Source organism: Protopterus annectens, chromosome 2.part2, assembly GCF_019279795.1.
Source record: "Protopterus annectens isolate FY-2018-M chromosome 2.part2, PAN1.0, whole genome shotgun sequence".
Lineage (NCBI taxonomy): Eukaryota > Metazoa > Chordata > Ceratodontiformes > Protopteridae > Protopterus > Protopterus annectens.
In genome coordinates this window covers 66,446,178-66,464,393 of record NC_056730.1, presented here as the reverse complement: position 1 = coordinate 66,464,393, position 18,216 = coordinate 66,446,178, and the positions used below count along the sequence as shown (strand labels likewise).

The window sequence follows — 18,216 nt, the reverse complement described above, 5'->3', positions numbered from 1 at the left end:
ACACACTTCTCTCACAGGGGTGCAGAATAGCCCCTTCCAATCAAAGATGGCCTGGGAAATTTGCTCAGAATACAAAAGCCACTACAAACAGACCCAGATGCAGCAAACCTGTATCAGAACTATTCTACACCTACTAGCTACACTAATTTGGATGGGGAACACTAAAAAATGTATTAAACATCAAAAGAACAGCAGTGAGACACTAAAAATATTTTAAACAGCAGAAAAACATCAATGATACACTAAAGCATGTTTTAAACACCAAAAAATCAGTTATTTAAAACACTGCTTGATGAGAAAACAGAACAAAGAACAGATGCTTTGCAAACAGTGAAAAGTAGCAATAATTACTCTGCAAATAGTGAAAACAGCAAAAAAAATGGCTTTGCAACAGTGAAAACAACAGTAAAATATGATTTAATAGGCACAGAAAGACAGACAAATGCAGTATAAACAGTCAATTTTAGTTTACACTCTGGTATCTCAGCTCAGAGTTGTGGGTGGTAGCCCACCTTTGTTCAGTTCAGTTCAAACAAAACAGTAAAAGTAATTAAAATATTTTGTCATTGCAACAAATGGTGATGACACTAGATGCTTGTATTTTAAAATGTAATGCATACCCTACATCACCACGTAGCACACTCTTGTTTTAAACTGAATGGACCAGAGTAATTTGTGCAGTTGCTTGTGACTTTCATGGATTAAGTATACTCAAGCTTGAGCAGGTATGCAGTAAAATTCACTTAAGCTTGCACATAAATTTAGTCCAAGCCTTGTTGAACTGGTCACATGAATGCCAAACATCAGACACAAATATGTCTGACTGAATTTACCATATACTGTACTGTTCAACGGTCTTTAAGTAACACCTAGAACAACACAGCATGTCTCCTGCACTGTATGGTGGGTCTTCCAATACCACCAGAAGTTTAACTGTAAATTAATTAGAATTGTTTAAATACAAGGCCTGTCATTGTGCCATTATATATCTATACGTACTGAATTGTTTCACAGTTGTAACATGAAGTGAAATGTATGCATCTACATTTAGGATTAAAACTTAATGTAAGTATCCTTTATTTCACTCCTTCTTCTGGTTTCTTATATATCGCTCACTCAGCATGGATGTTTGCAAGTAACTATTGCAGTGAAGAAAAACAGCGTTCTTAATTTGTACAGCAAACTCTTCATTATAGTAATAACATCAGAGCAACAATTATTTAAAACCTAGAGAATTTTTTTGCTTAAATAAGGTGATGATTCTTAAACCTACTATACTTTCTCCAAACAAACTTGGCATTAGAAACACGCTGAAGAAGGCGATTAGATTTATAAGGCAAAAAAGAAAAAGAAAAAAGTTAATAAATCACTTCATTTCTTTTTAGTCATCTGCATATCTGTTTGAGATAAGTAGTATGGCTTTATCTTCTACTGATTAATTTAGGCCTTCTTATTTAATAGGTCTTTGTTAGTATTTGGTTTAGTTTTGCCACTGACCATAGTAATTATTTATTTACTTCTATTTCTATTTATTCGATGAAGCATCCTATGCTCACATAGGACTGTTTTTGACCATATTCTTGATCCAATATTTAAAAACATGACAACATAATTTGCATTTTTTTGGTACATGCTACACACAATACAACAAATAAGGATATAAACTTTTGGTGTGGCAAGTTATACATTTGCAGCAACATTTATAATGCAGTGATGCCAAAGTCAATCTTAGTTTATTAGAAAATGCAGTCTACAGGTCATAGTTGGTTATCAGGTACCATTAGCTTAGGAAGTATGTTATAAGGAATTATTTACATATCCAGTGACAATGACAATGTTGAATAATATGTGGTAAGAGTGCTTCTGTATATGTAGCACTCTAATAATCTTGTAGTGATTTTCTGTATTACAGCAGTTACTGTACAGTGTAAAAATCATTTTGCTCAAATAATGCTACAACAGAGGTATTTGCTCTGAGTAAGCTACATTCAGGAGAATAAACTACAATTCCCATGATCCTCTCCAATGCACTGTCAAGGTTAGAGCTAGCAACCAAACTTGAATATATGTATAGAGACTTACCCATTTATAGAACAAATATAAAAATACTGGAGCGGCCTGTACAAATACTGAAAACTAGATATGTGATGCACTGTAAGAAGAAATAAAATCTGATTGTTCTACCCACTGGTTGCTGGTGGGTAGAGAAACTCTTGAGAGTTTTACATTCAGATATAACCAGATGTGTTTGAAATTCTTCATGCAGCATGGCAGCTTCATGATGACAGATTTTTATTTGAAGATTATGTATTCTAAATCAGATAACTCCATATAGATTTGGTGCCACAGTCCTTCACTTTGCATGGAAATGAACTTGGAGTGAAACTGTACATGCAGTCTTATACTTAGCCATGAAAACTTGTTTACTTTGCATGGCCATGAACAAGTAATAATAAGTGAAACACAAAATAAACACACAATAACTACTCAAAAACAAAATAAACACGCACTCACACACAGGCACATACTCATGTGTGTATGCATACTTCTGGCACGCTCACGCACACGCACACATGCAAATCAGCATACTCAAAATTCATGAACTATTAGCTTAGCATTAGGGCAGTCAAAATAGAAACACAATAAGATATGATGAAAGTTAATTTCTTACATTTCTAGAGCATCAGGTAAACATAGAGAGATGCAACCTGAAAAAGTTTCAAGTGTGTGGAGATAGGCACTGAATGATGCTGCCTGTAAGATGGACATTATATCTGGTGCTGTTGTTGATAAGTTGATAAAAATAATGTACATGGTTTCTGGCATCTTGTTTTGTTCAATGACTCAGGACATAAGGTTTTAATATTATCACCATGATGTGCTGTTACAAAATTTAATTTATAATTCCTCAAATGTTCCTTTTTATCACTTGGAACTCAAAATGTTAGACATACTCCTCTGCTGAGTACTGAATTATAGCACTTATGTCTTTTTCTACTTTTGTGTTCTTGCACAGATTCAAGAGCTTTTCAGTTTGAGTTGCAAGATATAATGGAAGTTTAAGTCTGTCCCAATGCTTGCTTGAAGGAAACATTAAAATCCCATGTATTTTGTTTAATATCTTTAGAGCCTTTATTTTTATGGCAAGCAGTATTAAATCATCTTCCAGTACATAACTGTTTCCATCTGGTTGAACAGCAGACGTTTTCATCTTGAAGAAACAAGAGAGAGAGAAACATACTGAAATCAGTATGCAATATTGATTAACTGTTTTGCAAAAACATAACACTGTGTTTTTTACCAAGATTTGCTGCAATTAAGCATAAGAATACATTAACATGATGTGATTACAACAGAGATGCTGTCAGGAAATAATAATAAAAAAGTAGCTGCAGTTCCATCTACTGGTTAAACTGTGTATTAACAAAAAAACTGGTGTGAAACAAGAGAAAGGTAGGGAGTAGGATGGTCAGAAAAGAAACATAAAACTAGGGAGAATCAGGTGGATCCCTTAAACTGCCTTGTCAACATTGTAAATAAACATACTTACGTGCATGCTACACAAGAAGTGTCAGTATGTACCTTGTACTTTTGTAATACTAAAAAGGGAATTTCTTTTTTATGGTTGTCCTAGGTCCCCATTTTATTCAAATTTCTAAGCTCTCATACTTGCAAAGGAAGGAAAAAACAAAGTAATGTTCTCTATCTGTGCATTATCCTTAATACAGAGAAAAAACATGTACATACACACAAACAAATGCACACAATCGAAAGTGAAAATGCAACATATGCTGTATATATATATATATATATATATATATATATATATATATATATATATATACGCACATAGACACATGCAAATGCACATGCACACAAGCACAATTCATCCATTGGTCTCTACCCAAGCCTAAAATGCACTATCAATGTCCCCTCCAAGGAAGGAATGTTTCCATTTGGTGTTGTTCTGCTTCCTCAGTGAGTTACTATTCCAGTGTCCCAAGTCCAGAGTCAAACACAGATCACAAGTGTAGCAGACTGACTTTAACATGCTGCTCTGACAAGGTAGTTCACAATTCAGAAATCTACAGGAAAAAATAGTTGGGGTGCTAGGTTGTATTAAATATCTATGCTTGCTAAAGCATGGGGGAGGAGCAAAACAGAAAAGCTTATTAATTTGTATGAGCAATTAATCTCTATGATAATCTGCATGCATTGTCTATGTTATGTAAGCTAATCATGCTTTCCAAAACTTAATACATCACAGAAAACTATCACATAAGAAATGCATTCAAGCATTAACCACACATAAGCACTCTTGCCATTGCAATTCTGCAGTGACTTTTAAGACCTGCATTAATACAGAAAATGCAATAATTAAAACATGGCTTCAAAAGTTATATTCTGTTATCACACATTTGTTATACCTGCTAATTGTCAAATGCAGTGCATTTCCAAATTAGAAAGTGTGTCAGCAAATGCCAGTCACCACACATTATGTGTATACTGTATTCTGCAGGGACTTCTCATGCATTTATTAATAAAGAAAGGAACAGTCATCAAAACAGAAGTCCAATGTTATCTTCTCTTATCACACATTTATTGTACCAGATAATGGTGAAATGGAATAGTTTTCTAAATTAGACAAGAGTATCAATAAAATACAATTGCCAAAAAGAGAGGAGAGAATGAAACAAGAACTGTGGGTTGTAAAGGGAGTTGTGGATGATATGATATGTCATACCTTTTCAAAGTGTGCTACACCTTGTAAATATTAGGTTTTATACTGAACTAAGATTGTAAATATTCCAGTTGTCACACCGTCCACATACATAATCTAATCTATACTGCCTAGTTTCACTGTAGTCATAAATGCCTCTATGGGAGAGCAGGACATGGGAAAGGATGCATTAAGACCTATCCTGAGTAAACATTTGCAATACACTGACATTAAACCAGTCTGGGAAAGGGAGCAAAAATGGTATGCCTGACAGTGAAGCTGAGAAGCTGGATAAGGTGGTGGCTACATATGATGTCATCATCCCAGATGTCAAACATTGTCAGAAGTTTGACTCATGGCTTATAGCTGAACATTAAAGGATTCAAGATAAAGTACCTGCTAGCAAGTGCATGCCACAGTTTCATATTTTAGTAGTTATCTTTCTCTAACTCTCAGTGAATGCCATCAACCTAGACACCTGTGTGCTGTCCCTGAAAGAGCTTATTTATAAATCAGAGCAGGAGATCTCTGTGTGTCAGGACTGTTATAAGTCATGATTAATGTGAGTGTCTTGGTCTTATGTGGCTACAAAGTTAATATACACACACACACACACACACACACACACACACACACACACACACACACACACACACACACACACACGCACACACACACACACACACACACACACACACACACACATATATATATATATATATATATATATATATATATATATATATATAAATATATATGGGTCCCCTACAGATGGTCGAAATGCCACAAAGTCTAAACCCATATGGCTGAGACCGTATGTTTGACTTCTGAAATCCTGACCATGTGTAATGGACATCTCCGTGCAGTGTGGAATGGAAAAATGTCCATTTCCGCACTGTACTGCGATCTCGGAGTTGGTATATTAAAGTTACAGGGGGTGTGGGGGGCCACCACACAGGGGGTGCTGCTAACAGAAAGTGAGTTACTGTTGTATTTTTTTTTTACATTTGAAATTGCAGAAGTCGAACATATGGTCTCGGCCATATGGGTTTCAGCTTTCTGCAATTTTGATCATGTCTAGTAGACCCATATATATATATATATATATATATATATATATATATATATATATATATATATATTTTTTTTTTTCTTGTTTTCTTAGGAAACCTATTAAGTATTTCCAATAATTTGCTAACACAGAATGAAAAACAGATGTAGGACAACTTTAGATTATATAAAACCTGATATATCGTCTACCAATCATACAGTTACTACTCTGAGGACATGGTCATGCTCCACAGAGTTCCGATAATTATAATTTACAGAACAGTTGACTACATTAAGGGCAACCCAGTAGACTTTACCTTTCTGGCTTAGAATATAATAGAAACTGAGCTTCGACTTTGGATACTTTGGTGGGATTGGCCTTCTATAGATGTGTAAAAGTATAGTATTTAGGTAAATTTATGTTTTCCAGAGTTACTGACCAATTAATATAGCTTCCCACCAAACAAGTAAATGATATGCAGGAATAAGGTTTTTGGCTGTGAATAATGAATGCTATGTCCACTTCTCTGATGCAGCTAGGTTGGTCACTGTTAAATCAATTCTGTGAGTTACTGTTGTTTTTTTTTTTTTTTACATGTTTGAAATTGAGGAAGTTTAATATATGGTCTCAGCCATATGGGTTTCGGCTTTCTGCAATTTCGATCATGTGAATATGTGATGTAGGCTGCCCCCACCTTTAACAGTATGTTGGCAGTTTTCCTAGTATAACAGCAGGTACTGAGGCAAAATAAATAGCATAATATAAAGGGTCTTATTCAGACCAGAAACCAGTGGTATCTTATTCCCAAGTACTGATAGCAGAACTTCTGCAACAGTTTAGGTCTTCAACATAAACATTTCCACTAAGATTGCAACTAGATACATACCCCCAGATTCTCTATGCCTTACACGGTGTGCAGGATCAGTGCAGGAGCTCTAGCAGGCAATATGTCTGTCGTGCGATCCAGGAACAGCCAGCAGGGGCGTGCACAAGCACATCTGCACTAGTCCTGCATGGATTAAACCCCTGTATGCAAATCACCATTTTGCAGGAGAAATCCATGCAAATGAGGTGAATTTGCAATCCAGGAAGCTTGCAACTGGCAGTGCAGGACTAGTGCAATCTGCAGAAATGTACTCAGTTAGTAACCAAGTACATTTCTGCAAAATCCAAAACGGAGCTAGACAGCTCCAAATAAAGGCTGCATATCAGTTAGGAAGCATGCCAATGGTCAAGTATAAGGCCATTGGCATTGCAAACAGCCAAAAAAATTTAAAAAAAAAAATCTACTTTTATTTTTTTTTTTAGCTGATCTTGGCTGTTTAAGCATAGGGCAGTGGCGCACAAACGGGATCGGGGGGAAATAACAAAATAAACCTAAATTAAGCATTCTAACTAAAATCAGTATTCTGCCATGAAAGTCAATGGCAGGCAGAAGACAACATGGCCAGTGAATAGTGGTTGCTAAGGAGGGAGGCTCAGTGTGAGACATGTAACTATGCATTAGCAGGCAATCCTATGCAAATGAGGGGAATGATAGTGAATCCCAGTTTCCCCAGCATGCTAGTCAGATCCTAACAGTGTAAGAGCAGGAATAGCTTTGTGCAAGCCTAGGAGTTAGCTGACATCATGGGGGGGGGTGTGTCAGGCATAATGTAAATGTACTGGAGCCCTGTGGCTCGGGTTTGCTCCTAGCTTATCACAGCTAAGCTGGGGGGGTGTCTGAATCTGCCTAGCACTCTTTACATTGCCTAAGCTGTTGTGCATGCCGCACACCGGGTTTTAAAGGAAGACAAAAACGTTAAACCAGGAAATAGCAGCACTGTGCACTTTTGAGCACTCTTGTTTGTGTGGCACGCCCCTGGGCTTAAACAGGAAGGCAATGGGAAGGGAAAACAGCAGTAGGAAGGTAATCAAGGAGAACTAGCATAACTGGCAGGTGAAATGTATCAGAATCAGCCAATTACACAGGCAGCAGACCATCCCAGCCCAGAATACTACTATAAACTAAGAAAACACCTTCCCCTCTGGTTATTCCTATACTCTACCCCACCGGTGTATACAAGCGGGGAACTTTTAACAAACAAACCTACAAAATGAGAGGGGCTGCAGCAGGCAACATAGAACAACATGTGTAAGAGGCTGAGGGTGGTGAGGATGTGAATGCTGCTGATCAACCCACAGTGAGGAGATGGAGAAGAGTGTACAGACCCAGGGTAATCTACCAGGGGCTACATGAGCTGGAGATAGTGGAGCACTATAGGGTGGAAAGGGACCTCCTACAGCAAATTGTTGAGCTGTGCCGGCCATGCCTGTCACACCAAACTAACCGAGGGGAACCCATCCTCAGTGGATACCAAGTTACGTGTAGGCCTAGGAATACTAGCCACAGGTACCTCCCAAAGCTCAATTGGGGATAACATGGGGATCTCACAGGCATCAGCATCCAGAGTATTCCTCTAGTTCTTGGATGCCATGTCAGCACATGGCAGTGAGCACATATATTTCCTCAATACCCGTGAGGTGTTGGCCAGCAATATGCATCTCTTCCATCAAATAGCAGAAGGGTCTATATTGAATCAGCGAACACTGATTCATCGACCCTATTTGAGTGAATGCTGAAAATCTCTAATACCCATAACAGCGATTTTTTTTCTCAGGGAAAAAAAATTGCTGGGCCGGTTTTGGGAGTTTGCCATTTCCTCCACTGTGGTGCGATCTTGGAGTTGTTGGCATATTTAAGTAGGGGGGTGTGGGGGGCAAAGCCTCCCACATTAAATACTGTTTTAAGTTTTTTTTTTTTTTTTTTGTGGAACAGCAATTATTTTCCCTTGGAAATAAATTGCTGTTCCAAGCGTTCAGGATTTTCAGCATTCGGTGAACTAGGGTCGATAAATCAGCGTTTGCTTTTTTAAGTATCCACTGATTTAATATAGACCATAGCAGAATACCCTGAGGTAGTGGGTGCTATAAACTGCATGCACATATGCATCAAAGCACTACCTGGTGATCAGGGTAGGGCCTACATCAACCACAGGGGCAGGCATATCATTGCTGGAGCCTTCCTGTGTCCTGACAGAGTGCTCTTCAAACTATTTGGAGATATACAGAGCTGAGAATATTTTTCTGGCACTTCAGAGTTGTGTACTGGTAATTGTTGTTTCACTAATTTTACATCATTGCTGGCTGTGCACTGTTATTTTTGCTTCACTGTATAGTTTTTTAGATCTCTGCTGAAGGTGTTGGTTTTCCCATACCCACCCTTTCTATTTCTGTCTTGTTGTTTAAATTTGGAGGGTTTTGCAGTTGCCCACCACCACTGTAGATTTGATCTGGGACACTCCCCCCAGTCCCATCTCTTTACCTCATTCTACCTAATAGATTCTTTCTGCACTTGTTTTTAGTCATTTTTAATTTAATTGCATTTTTTAAACTGTTTGGTCTGACATTGCTACATACTCAAGTGTGCTAGCTTGCACTGCATTTGAATTGTTTTTACTGCTGTTTTAGCTACTTTTCTGTATATATATATATATATATATATATATATATATATATATATATATATATATATAAAAATATATATAAAATACCTTTCCTGTAACTAGTGTAGTCCAGATTCAGATTTGCTGTATCCAGGACTGTATGTAAGCTTCTGAGCCCCCCCCCCCCAAGCTTTCTGTGTAGGAGGGAAGCCTTCTAGCTTATCAGTGGGAGTGGTAAGCACTAGGTAACCTATCTACCACATAAGGAGTGGTTCTGGCCCAGAAATTGTAGTTATTGGCTGTTGTGGGCAGTTTTTCCATCTCTCTCAACTTTCTGATTTAAAAGCCCACATTTGCACTTGTTTCCCCCCTTTCCTGTAACTAGTTTAGTCCAGATACAGATTCTTAGTTTTAGCACTTGAATTTGCTTATTCAAGATCAGCACTTGTTCAGAAATTGTAAGCACTAAATAACCTACTAATTACTACAGCACTCAACCTTCCTCATTACCTAGAGGAAAACAGTTTTGGTACTTACTTTTCTCACTTGCTTAGAGAAAGACAGCTCTTGTACTCACTTTCCTCACTTATTTAGAGGAAAATAGTTTTTTATTCAGGCATGTCCAAGGGTCAGCTCCCAGTGTTCTCTCCTGTCTATCTGATGAATCTGGGCATCTTGGGGCAATGTAGAAATTGCCTCATGTACACAGACAACCCTCTCCTCCTACCACCCAACACTACAACCTGTGAGAGATGCACTTATCTAGCCAAACTGGAGGTAAAGCTCTTTCCAATCAAGATTGAACTTGACAGTCAAGAGAAGGTAAACACTTGCACCACACCACACTCATCACATAGTCTCACTAAATCTGCACCTCTAAAATCCACACATAGAAACACAAAAACATTCGCTAAGGCTCTCAATAATAATTTGCTCAAGCAACAGAGACCTCCAAAGCAGAAATGCAAATAACCTCCACCCCCCAACACAACACAAATGACACACAGCCGGCAGACTCAGTGTGCCACTCAACCACAGCCAATAAGGCAAAACGTACCCAACACACTAGTCATAGGTGACTCTACAGTCAGGCACACTGATGTCCCACTCACCAGGCTAAACAAGGAGAAGATTACTGTCAGCTGCCTGTCAGGTGCCAGGATCCGCCACATAACCCATGCACTCAGGTCACTCCACAAGTACAAATATGACTCTGTCATTGTCCATGTTGGTGTGAACGACCTGAGATGTACCTCCCTGGACTACTGAAAAGAGACATGGAAGAGCTCTCCAATCTTGTAGCCCAGGCAGGTATGACCCTAGCCCTGAGTAGCATTCTGCCATTGCCCAGAATGATGCCGCAGTACAAGGACAAAATAACTGACTTCAACAATTGGCTAAGCTTCTGGTGCCATTCTAAAGGGATCCAGTATCTGTCTGCCTGGGATGACATGGTCGACAGACCATGATGCTTTGCCAGAGATGGCCTGCACCTATCACCCTGGGATTCCGGATACTGGCTAAGGTTCTTGCCGCCCCTATAGTGCCTTTTTTAGGCAAGGTTCAAATGACAAATTCACCACCATAACAGGAACAGGCAAGCAAAAACTGAGGGTGATGCTACTCAATGCTAGAAGTCTAAATCTCAAAATGCACTCACTCGAGGCACTCCTTAAAATGGAGAACATTGATATCTGTGCAGTGACAGAGACCTGGTTCAAGGCTCCAGAGAGCACCCCTGCACTACCAGGCTATAACTCATACCACACTTTTCAGCCATGTAACCTGGACCGGAACACCAAAGGTGGAGGTGTGTCCATATTCATTAAGGATATCCACACCTCCAAGCTAGTTGCTCAGCATAATGCAGCCGAGGTTATCCAAGTGCAACTAACTCTGGGCAAAACTGCAATCCAAATTGTAGCTTGCTACAGATCCCCCACCATGCCCCAGGATTCCCACTCCTCTTTTCTTGATGTACTGGAAAATATTAGGGTTCAACCAAACACCCTAATAATGGGTGATTTCAACTACCCCACCATTAACTGAGAAAACTACTCATGTACCAACTCCTTCACTCAACGCTTTCTGGAATTCATAAACTCCAATGCCCTGGATCAACTTATCCACACCCCCACCAGGGGCAACAATATCCTAGATCTAGTCATTACCAACATGAGTGACCGATGTTCCACACCTGAAGTCAATGCCTCATTGGTCCAATCCGACCATAAGCTAATTACCCTAGATATCCACATCCTGCCCCCACCCCCCATTAAGGAAACCATGGTAAAAAATTTCTCCAAAGCCAACTTTATGCTTCTTAAGACAGAAGTGGTGAACTTTATGACACTCATATAGATGGACAATACAGTTACGACTACTGAATCCTACACAATTGCACTTTATAAGCACTTACATGAGTGCATGGATAGTGCTATCCCAAACAGAATCAAGACGCTATCCTCCAAAAAAAGAAAGCCAATCTGGTGCTCCCCTGCCATAAACAAACTGTACAACAGAAGGAAGAAACTGTTGCAAAAGAGAGTAAAATCCCATGAGTGGAGGAGCTCCCTGGTCAGCCTCAGTAAGGAGCTGTGATCCCAGATAAAATGCTCCAAAGCTAGTTACGAAAACAAAATCGCCACTAATTCTAAAGACAACCACAAAGCATTCTATAGCTATGTCAAGAATCTCAATGGCAACACTCAGATCTGCTCTGAGTTACAGCACAATGGCACTAAATATACAGATCCAACTGATATTGCCAACATCCTGGCAGATAGGTTCAGTGCTAACTTTATGTCCCCTCTCACCCCCTAAAGAGCACATCTCTATACCAGAAGAATGCAAAGTTCCTGTAATAATGGCTGCACAGGTAAAAACACTCTCCAAAGCCAAGAACACAGCATCCATGGGACCAGACAACATCCCAGGCTGTGTTCTACATGAACTACAGAACGAACTGGCACCCCACCTAAGTACCCTGTTTAATCATAGCCTCACCTCAGGCTTTATGTCTGCTGAATGGCGCACAGTGACGGTTATCCCACTCCACAAGGGGGGAGCCACCACAGACCCCATGAATTACCACCCCATTAGCCTGACGAGACTGGTCTGCAAGGCCATGGAATGTATCATCATGGAACTTATAAACAAAGACATTGGTAATCTCCAAACTCTGGACCCCACCCAGTTCAGGTTTGTAAAAGGCAGATCATGTCTCCTAAACCTGATAGACTTCTTTGAAGCAGTCACCAAAGCCATAGACAAGGGTAAGGTGGTTCACACAGCCTATCTAGATTTTGCCAAGGCTTTCAACACCATCCCCCACTCTGGAATTATAGATAAACTCACTAAACTAGGTATAAATCCCTATGTCATAAGATGGGTTGTCAACTGGCTCACTGACAGAACCCACACCGTGAAAGTAGCAGACTCCAAATCTGACTTCAGACCAGTGACAAGTGGAGTACCACAAGGTTCAGTCCTGGGTCCTCTCCTGTTTGGTATCTACTTCTCTGAAGTACAGGCTAACACAGAAGGTCTTTGGCTAATGAAGTTCGCAGATGACTGCAAACTAGGAGCCATAATTGAAACTCCTAATAATGTGGACATCCTACAAAAGGGCCTCACTGAGACAGATGCCTGGTGTCAAAGCCATGGCCTCAAGCTCAATGCCAAAAAGTGCATTGTCATCCCCTTTGGTAAAAACTCTGTACCCATGAACTACAACATAAGCGGTTGTATACTTAACACTGAAAGTGTGATAAGAGACCTTGGGACACAGGTGGACAGTAGTCTCTCCTTTGATAATCACATCGCCACAGTAGTCATGAAATCCTTCTACATGGCATACCTCATCACAAAAGGTTTCTCATTCAGAAAAAAGAGGTCATTGTTCCCCTCTACTTATCACTCATTAGACCCATTATAGAGTACAATGCCCCTTTTGGTATGTACCTCACAAGACATCTACAACAACTGGAAAGGCTGCAGAAATACCTCACAAAGAGGATTACCAGCCTCAAACAGATGCCCTACGCAGACCGTCTAAAAAAAACTCCAGCTTTACTACATCACATATCGCCTACTAAGCGGTGATCTCTGCCTAACATACAAAGCTATGTCAAACCCAGAGCTGTTGGACATGCTCCGCTTAAGGAAATCCCAATCCCTTCGAGCTACACGCTCTAGGGACCTAAATCTTGTCACCACAATAAATAGAACATGCCGGAAGGATAGATTCCTATCCCAGAGACTTCCCATACTCTGGAATAAACTACCTATCTATATCAAACAAAGCTCCTTATTAGCACTTTTCAAGAAAAATCTTGATGATTGGATGGGAAATAGGAAATTCACCCCAGAGATCACCTCTGTGGCTCCGCTCGACAGTGGCACAGGAAAATAATTTTATTGGGTGGCAAAAGCCAGGGTACATTTTTGGCTGGGCTTGTACAGGCCCCAGGGCCAATAGCCTAGTACCTACCTAGGAACCTATGAACCTATCCCCTCCATCAACTGCCAGGTCATCTGTGATGCCCAGGGCATTATAATGAATGTGTGTGTGCTGGCTGTCTTGGAAGCTATCATGATTCCCACATTTGGCATCTGACACAGCTGTATCAGAGATTTGCCAATGGGGACATCACCCATGGTCACCTAGTGGGCAATGTTGGTTACACACTGGAGCCATGGCTGATGACACCCATCAGAAATGCACACACACCTGAATAAAAATGCCATAATGAGGCACATGCATAGAACAGACTTATAACTGAGCATGTGCTTGGGATGCTCAAGTCATGGTTCCAGTGTCTGGATACATCTGGTGGAGCCTTGCAGTACTCACCAGCTACATGTAGCCAAATTGTTATGGTATGTGCCATGCTACACAATATGATCCTGCGGAAACAGCTGCAGCAGGAACAGCATGGGGCAGGGTCACACAGCCCCCCACCAATGCCAAGGCCTGCACAGGCACAGAGTGATTCAGAGGAGAAACAACCTGAGCCTGCCCAGCAGGCAGATGGAGGCATGCCCAGTATGCCGAGGCTGCAGCAAAGAGACAACACATAGCACATACACTGACACAGTAGGGACCCATGGAATGACACCTCTCTCTGGCTCACACATACAGTAAAAGGGATGCCAAACATGACAGTACCTGTGCTCGACCATGTATAGGGAGTGTACTATATGCATCTGACATAGGCAGCCCTTCAGCACTACCTGCAATCCTGGCACACCCACAAGGTAAGTCAATCAACCTACCAATTGCCAAATGGAGTAGAATGTGTCATTACCTGTATCTATGGTATGGATGTGAGCATGCAGGGGAATTGGGTGGCTGAATGTTATGGCAGCAAAAAGTAGACACCCAGTGACATCTGTAACACATACTGGAGTCACCATAGTAGCCAGTACTACACAGAGTGACAAAAACCCACTGCAGGAAATGTGCAGGGCGACATGTGTGTCCATATGATTCACACATGCCAGTCAGGGAGGTTCACATACCCAACAACAGTCTCAGCCAGCAGGACAGGTACAGACAAACCCAAACAGAGCCTGTGCTATGGCCTCTGAATGATACCTATGGGTAACCCCCCAGGCCTACACAGACAGACTACAGCAGGTCAGGCAGTGGGATGTTAGTTCTGAAGGGTAGGAAGTCAGACACTAATATGTAGGGCAAACAAAGCTATGATCTGCAGTACACTGGTATGCCTCTAGTCAGCATGATAGGTAAGAATACAGAATGAAATGGAGTACCTGAAATACCAGTACAGTCATAGCAAATGTATACAAGTGTCAGGTGCCCCCCACATCCTATGTAGTAATGTAATAACAGTCAGGTGTGCCCCCCCCACAATCCTGTGTAGAAATAGTCAGGTGTGCCCCCATCCTACGTAGTGCAATAACAGTCAGGTGTGCCCCCCCAATCCTGTGTAGAAATGTAGAAATAGTCAGATGTGCCTCCCCTCCTAAGTGGAAATGTAGTAACAATCAGGTGTGCCCCCCCAATCCTGTGTAGAAATGTAGAAATAGTCCGGTGTGTCCCCCATCCTATGCAGAAATATAGTAACAGTCAATGCCAAATGATCAATGGATACCCTGCAGAAACAGCATGCTACCTGTAGGCGTACAACACAAAGGTCAGCACTGCAGTACAAACTACCTGGACTCAATCCACACATTCAGTACAGACAGGCATACTGGGCATGCTCACACACTTAAACACATGAAGGCCATGTCTGCAAACACCAGTGGACCAGACATATCTGGCAGTCGCAGATGTTAGTGCAGGCATTCCTCAGTATGCACCACTCATGCTTTGCACACACAATGGATAGGAATACAGACATATATGTAAGGACAACACACTATAATAAGCCATAGGTAGACATACATAGATGTCTGTATTCCTACCCACTGTGTGTGGATAGGAATACAGACACATATGCAAGGACAACACACTATAATAAGCCAAAGGTAGACATACATAAATGTATGGAAGAGGGTGACTGTGACAAGGAGCCATCCAGGCCTGACCCACCCAGTGCACAGCCAAAGGGCCACAACCACATGAGGTTCAGATGTCCCTCACTGCAGATACTAGCCGCTGGTATCTGTCTGCATTACAGACTAAGTGGTGCACGTGCTAGCTGTGCAACATAACTGTATAAGGAAGTAGTCATCTAGCAGCTGTATACACGTACCTGTGAAATACGACCCTGTGTGTGCCCACATGTGGCGTGTCAACCTCTAGATGAATGGGTTATGGCCCATGCACACACACTGCCCTCCCCATAGCCCTACTATGACAAGCCTGCTGAGGTCATCCACTCTGAAATACACCTTTGAGAAAGTTGTAGCCCAGTAATCTCCATGTCACGCTCTGTAACTGCATACTGCTGTAGTGTAATAAACTAGTTAGGGGTTCCAATCCTAGACATGGCAACTGTGTGTGTCTCTGTGTAGAGAGCAATACTTTTTAGGGTAGTCACACTCCCTACAATTGAAATGCTCTACTTTGGCAAGGCTGCTGATGTCATCCACCTAGAAATACATCTCTGGGAAGGTTGTAGCCTAGTAATCTCCATAGTGCATTCTATAACTGCGTACAGCTGTAGTGTGATAAATTAGTTAGGTAGGAGTTATAATCGCAGACTTGGCAAATGTGTGTGTGTCTGTGTAGAGAGCAATGCTTTTTAGGGTACTCCCATTCCCTACAATTCAAATGCTCTACTTTGGTAAGGCTGCTAATGTCATCCACCTAGAAATGCACCTCTGAGAAGGATGTAGCCCAATAATCCCAGTAGCATGTGCCACAACTTTGTACTGCTACAGTGTGATAAAGCACTCTAGTAGGGTTATACTCCCACCCATGGCAGTTCTGGATGTTTTGTGTGTGTTTCAATGTCTGTGTAGGGAGCAATGCATTTTAGCCTAGCCACAGTCATTACAATTCAAATGCCCTACACTGGCAATCCTGCTGATGTCATTCATTGTGAAATATGCCTTTGGGGAAAGAGCACTCCAGTAATCCCCGTGGTGCATCCTATAACAGCTTCATACTATCGTGTGATATATATCTCTGTTAGGGGTTCTATACCCACACATGTTGAGTGTGGATGTTTTGTGTGTGTGTATCAATGTCTGTATAGGGAACAATGCATTTTAGCCTAGCCACACTCACTACAATTCAAATGCCCTACTTTGGCAATCCTGCTGATGTCATTCATTGTGAAATACACCTTTGGGGAAGGAAGTCTCCAGTAATTTCCATGGTGCGTCCTATAACAGCTTCATGTTGTAGTGTGATATAGACCTCTGTTAGGGGTTCTATACCCACACATGTCAGTTGTGGATGTTTTGTGTGTGTTTCAATGTCTGTGTAGGAAACAATGCATTTTAGCCTAGCCACACTCACTACAATTTGAATGCCCCACTTTGGCAATCTTGCTGATGTCATCCAATGTGAAATACACCTTTGGGGATGGAATACTCCAATAATCTCCATGGCATGTACTATAACTACATAGTCCCATAGTGTAATAAGCTAATTAGGTAGGAGTTATAATCCCATATATGACAGGTGTGTGTCTGTGTTTGTAATAACAACTGGGCCCAATGTGGAGTGGGTTTTGCAAATTTCTTATATGATGGCCCCGGTATATATTGCAATGTCCACCATACAGGGATAACAGATGTGAAATAGCCGAGAGGCTGGGGTGCATATCCATATCCATACAGGTGACATCAAGGCCAGGCAAACAAAGTTAGCAACCCCGGTATTACCCAGAGAACACTCTCAACCCATGTCTCATACATACACACACTTGCCTAGGCATCAGCCACTGTGTTGGTAGTACACTGCATATTGCCCACTGATAGTAACTATGGAGTGATTGCAGTGGGCTACAGAGGGCATGGCACCCTGTCCATCTGTCCAATAGTCACGTACATGCAGACAGTGCACCTTCCCCATGTTCCCCACTGGACACCTGTAATGCCTGTGGTGCATCAAATGTGACCCACAAAGGACATACCATGCCTGAAAACATGCCCTGTATGAACAGATGCCACTGACACCAGGGAATGCTGTTAGCATGCTGTCAATGTAGGTGCAGGGAAAAACCTGTTGTGCGTTACCAGTTCCCACCACATGAGGCCAGGACTGGCACATCTGATGATAATCTGTGTACACAACATGGGCCAGACACCCCAGGTACAGTTCCACATGTCACTGTACATGCATGCCGGAGGTGTGCACATCCCAGACACTGTCCATCTCATGGACTAAGGAACACATACATGGCAAGCAATGCACAACATTGGCCACATGCAATAGTCACCCAGGTGACTGGATGGTGAATACAATACCCACCTGTGTGGGCAAATCCATAAACTACATCCCTAAGCCACAATTCAGACCATTGTCATGTGGCCTG

The 18,216-nt window shown here is 41.3% G+C and overlaps 1 protein-coding gene across 3 annotated transcripts in view; it reads right to left on the bottom strand.

Moving 5' to 3' along the window:
- Nucleotides 1–389: 389 nt before the first annotated feature.
- Nucleotides 390–18,216, bottom strand: part of ERICH6 (glutamate rich 6) — a 419,490-nt gene continuing 401,663 nt past the window's right edge. For all 3 annotated transcript variants that reach the window (XM_044063744.1, XM_044063745.1, XM_044063746.1), the window contains one exon: nt 390–3,211. In XM_044063744.1, the coding sequence (XP_043919679.1) occupies nt 2,945–3,211 (267 nt within the window). In that variant the 3' untranslated portion in view covers nt 390–2,944. The remainder of the gene's footprint in view (nt 3,212–18,216) is intronic.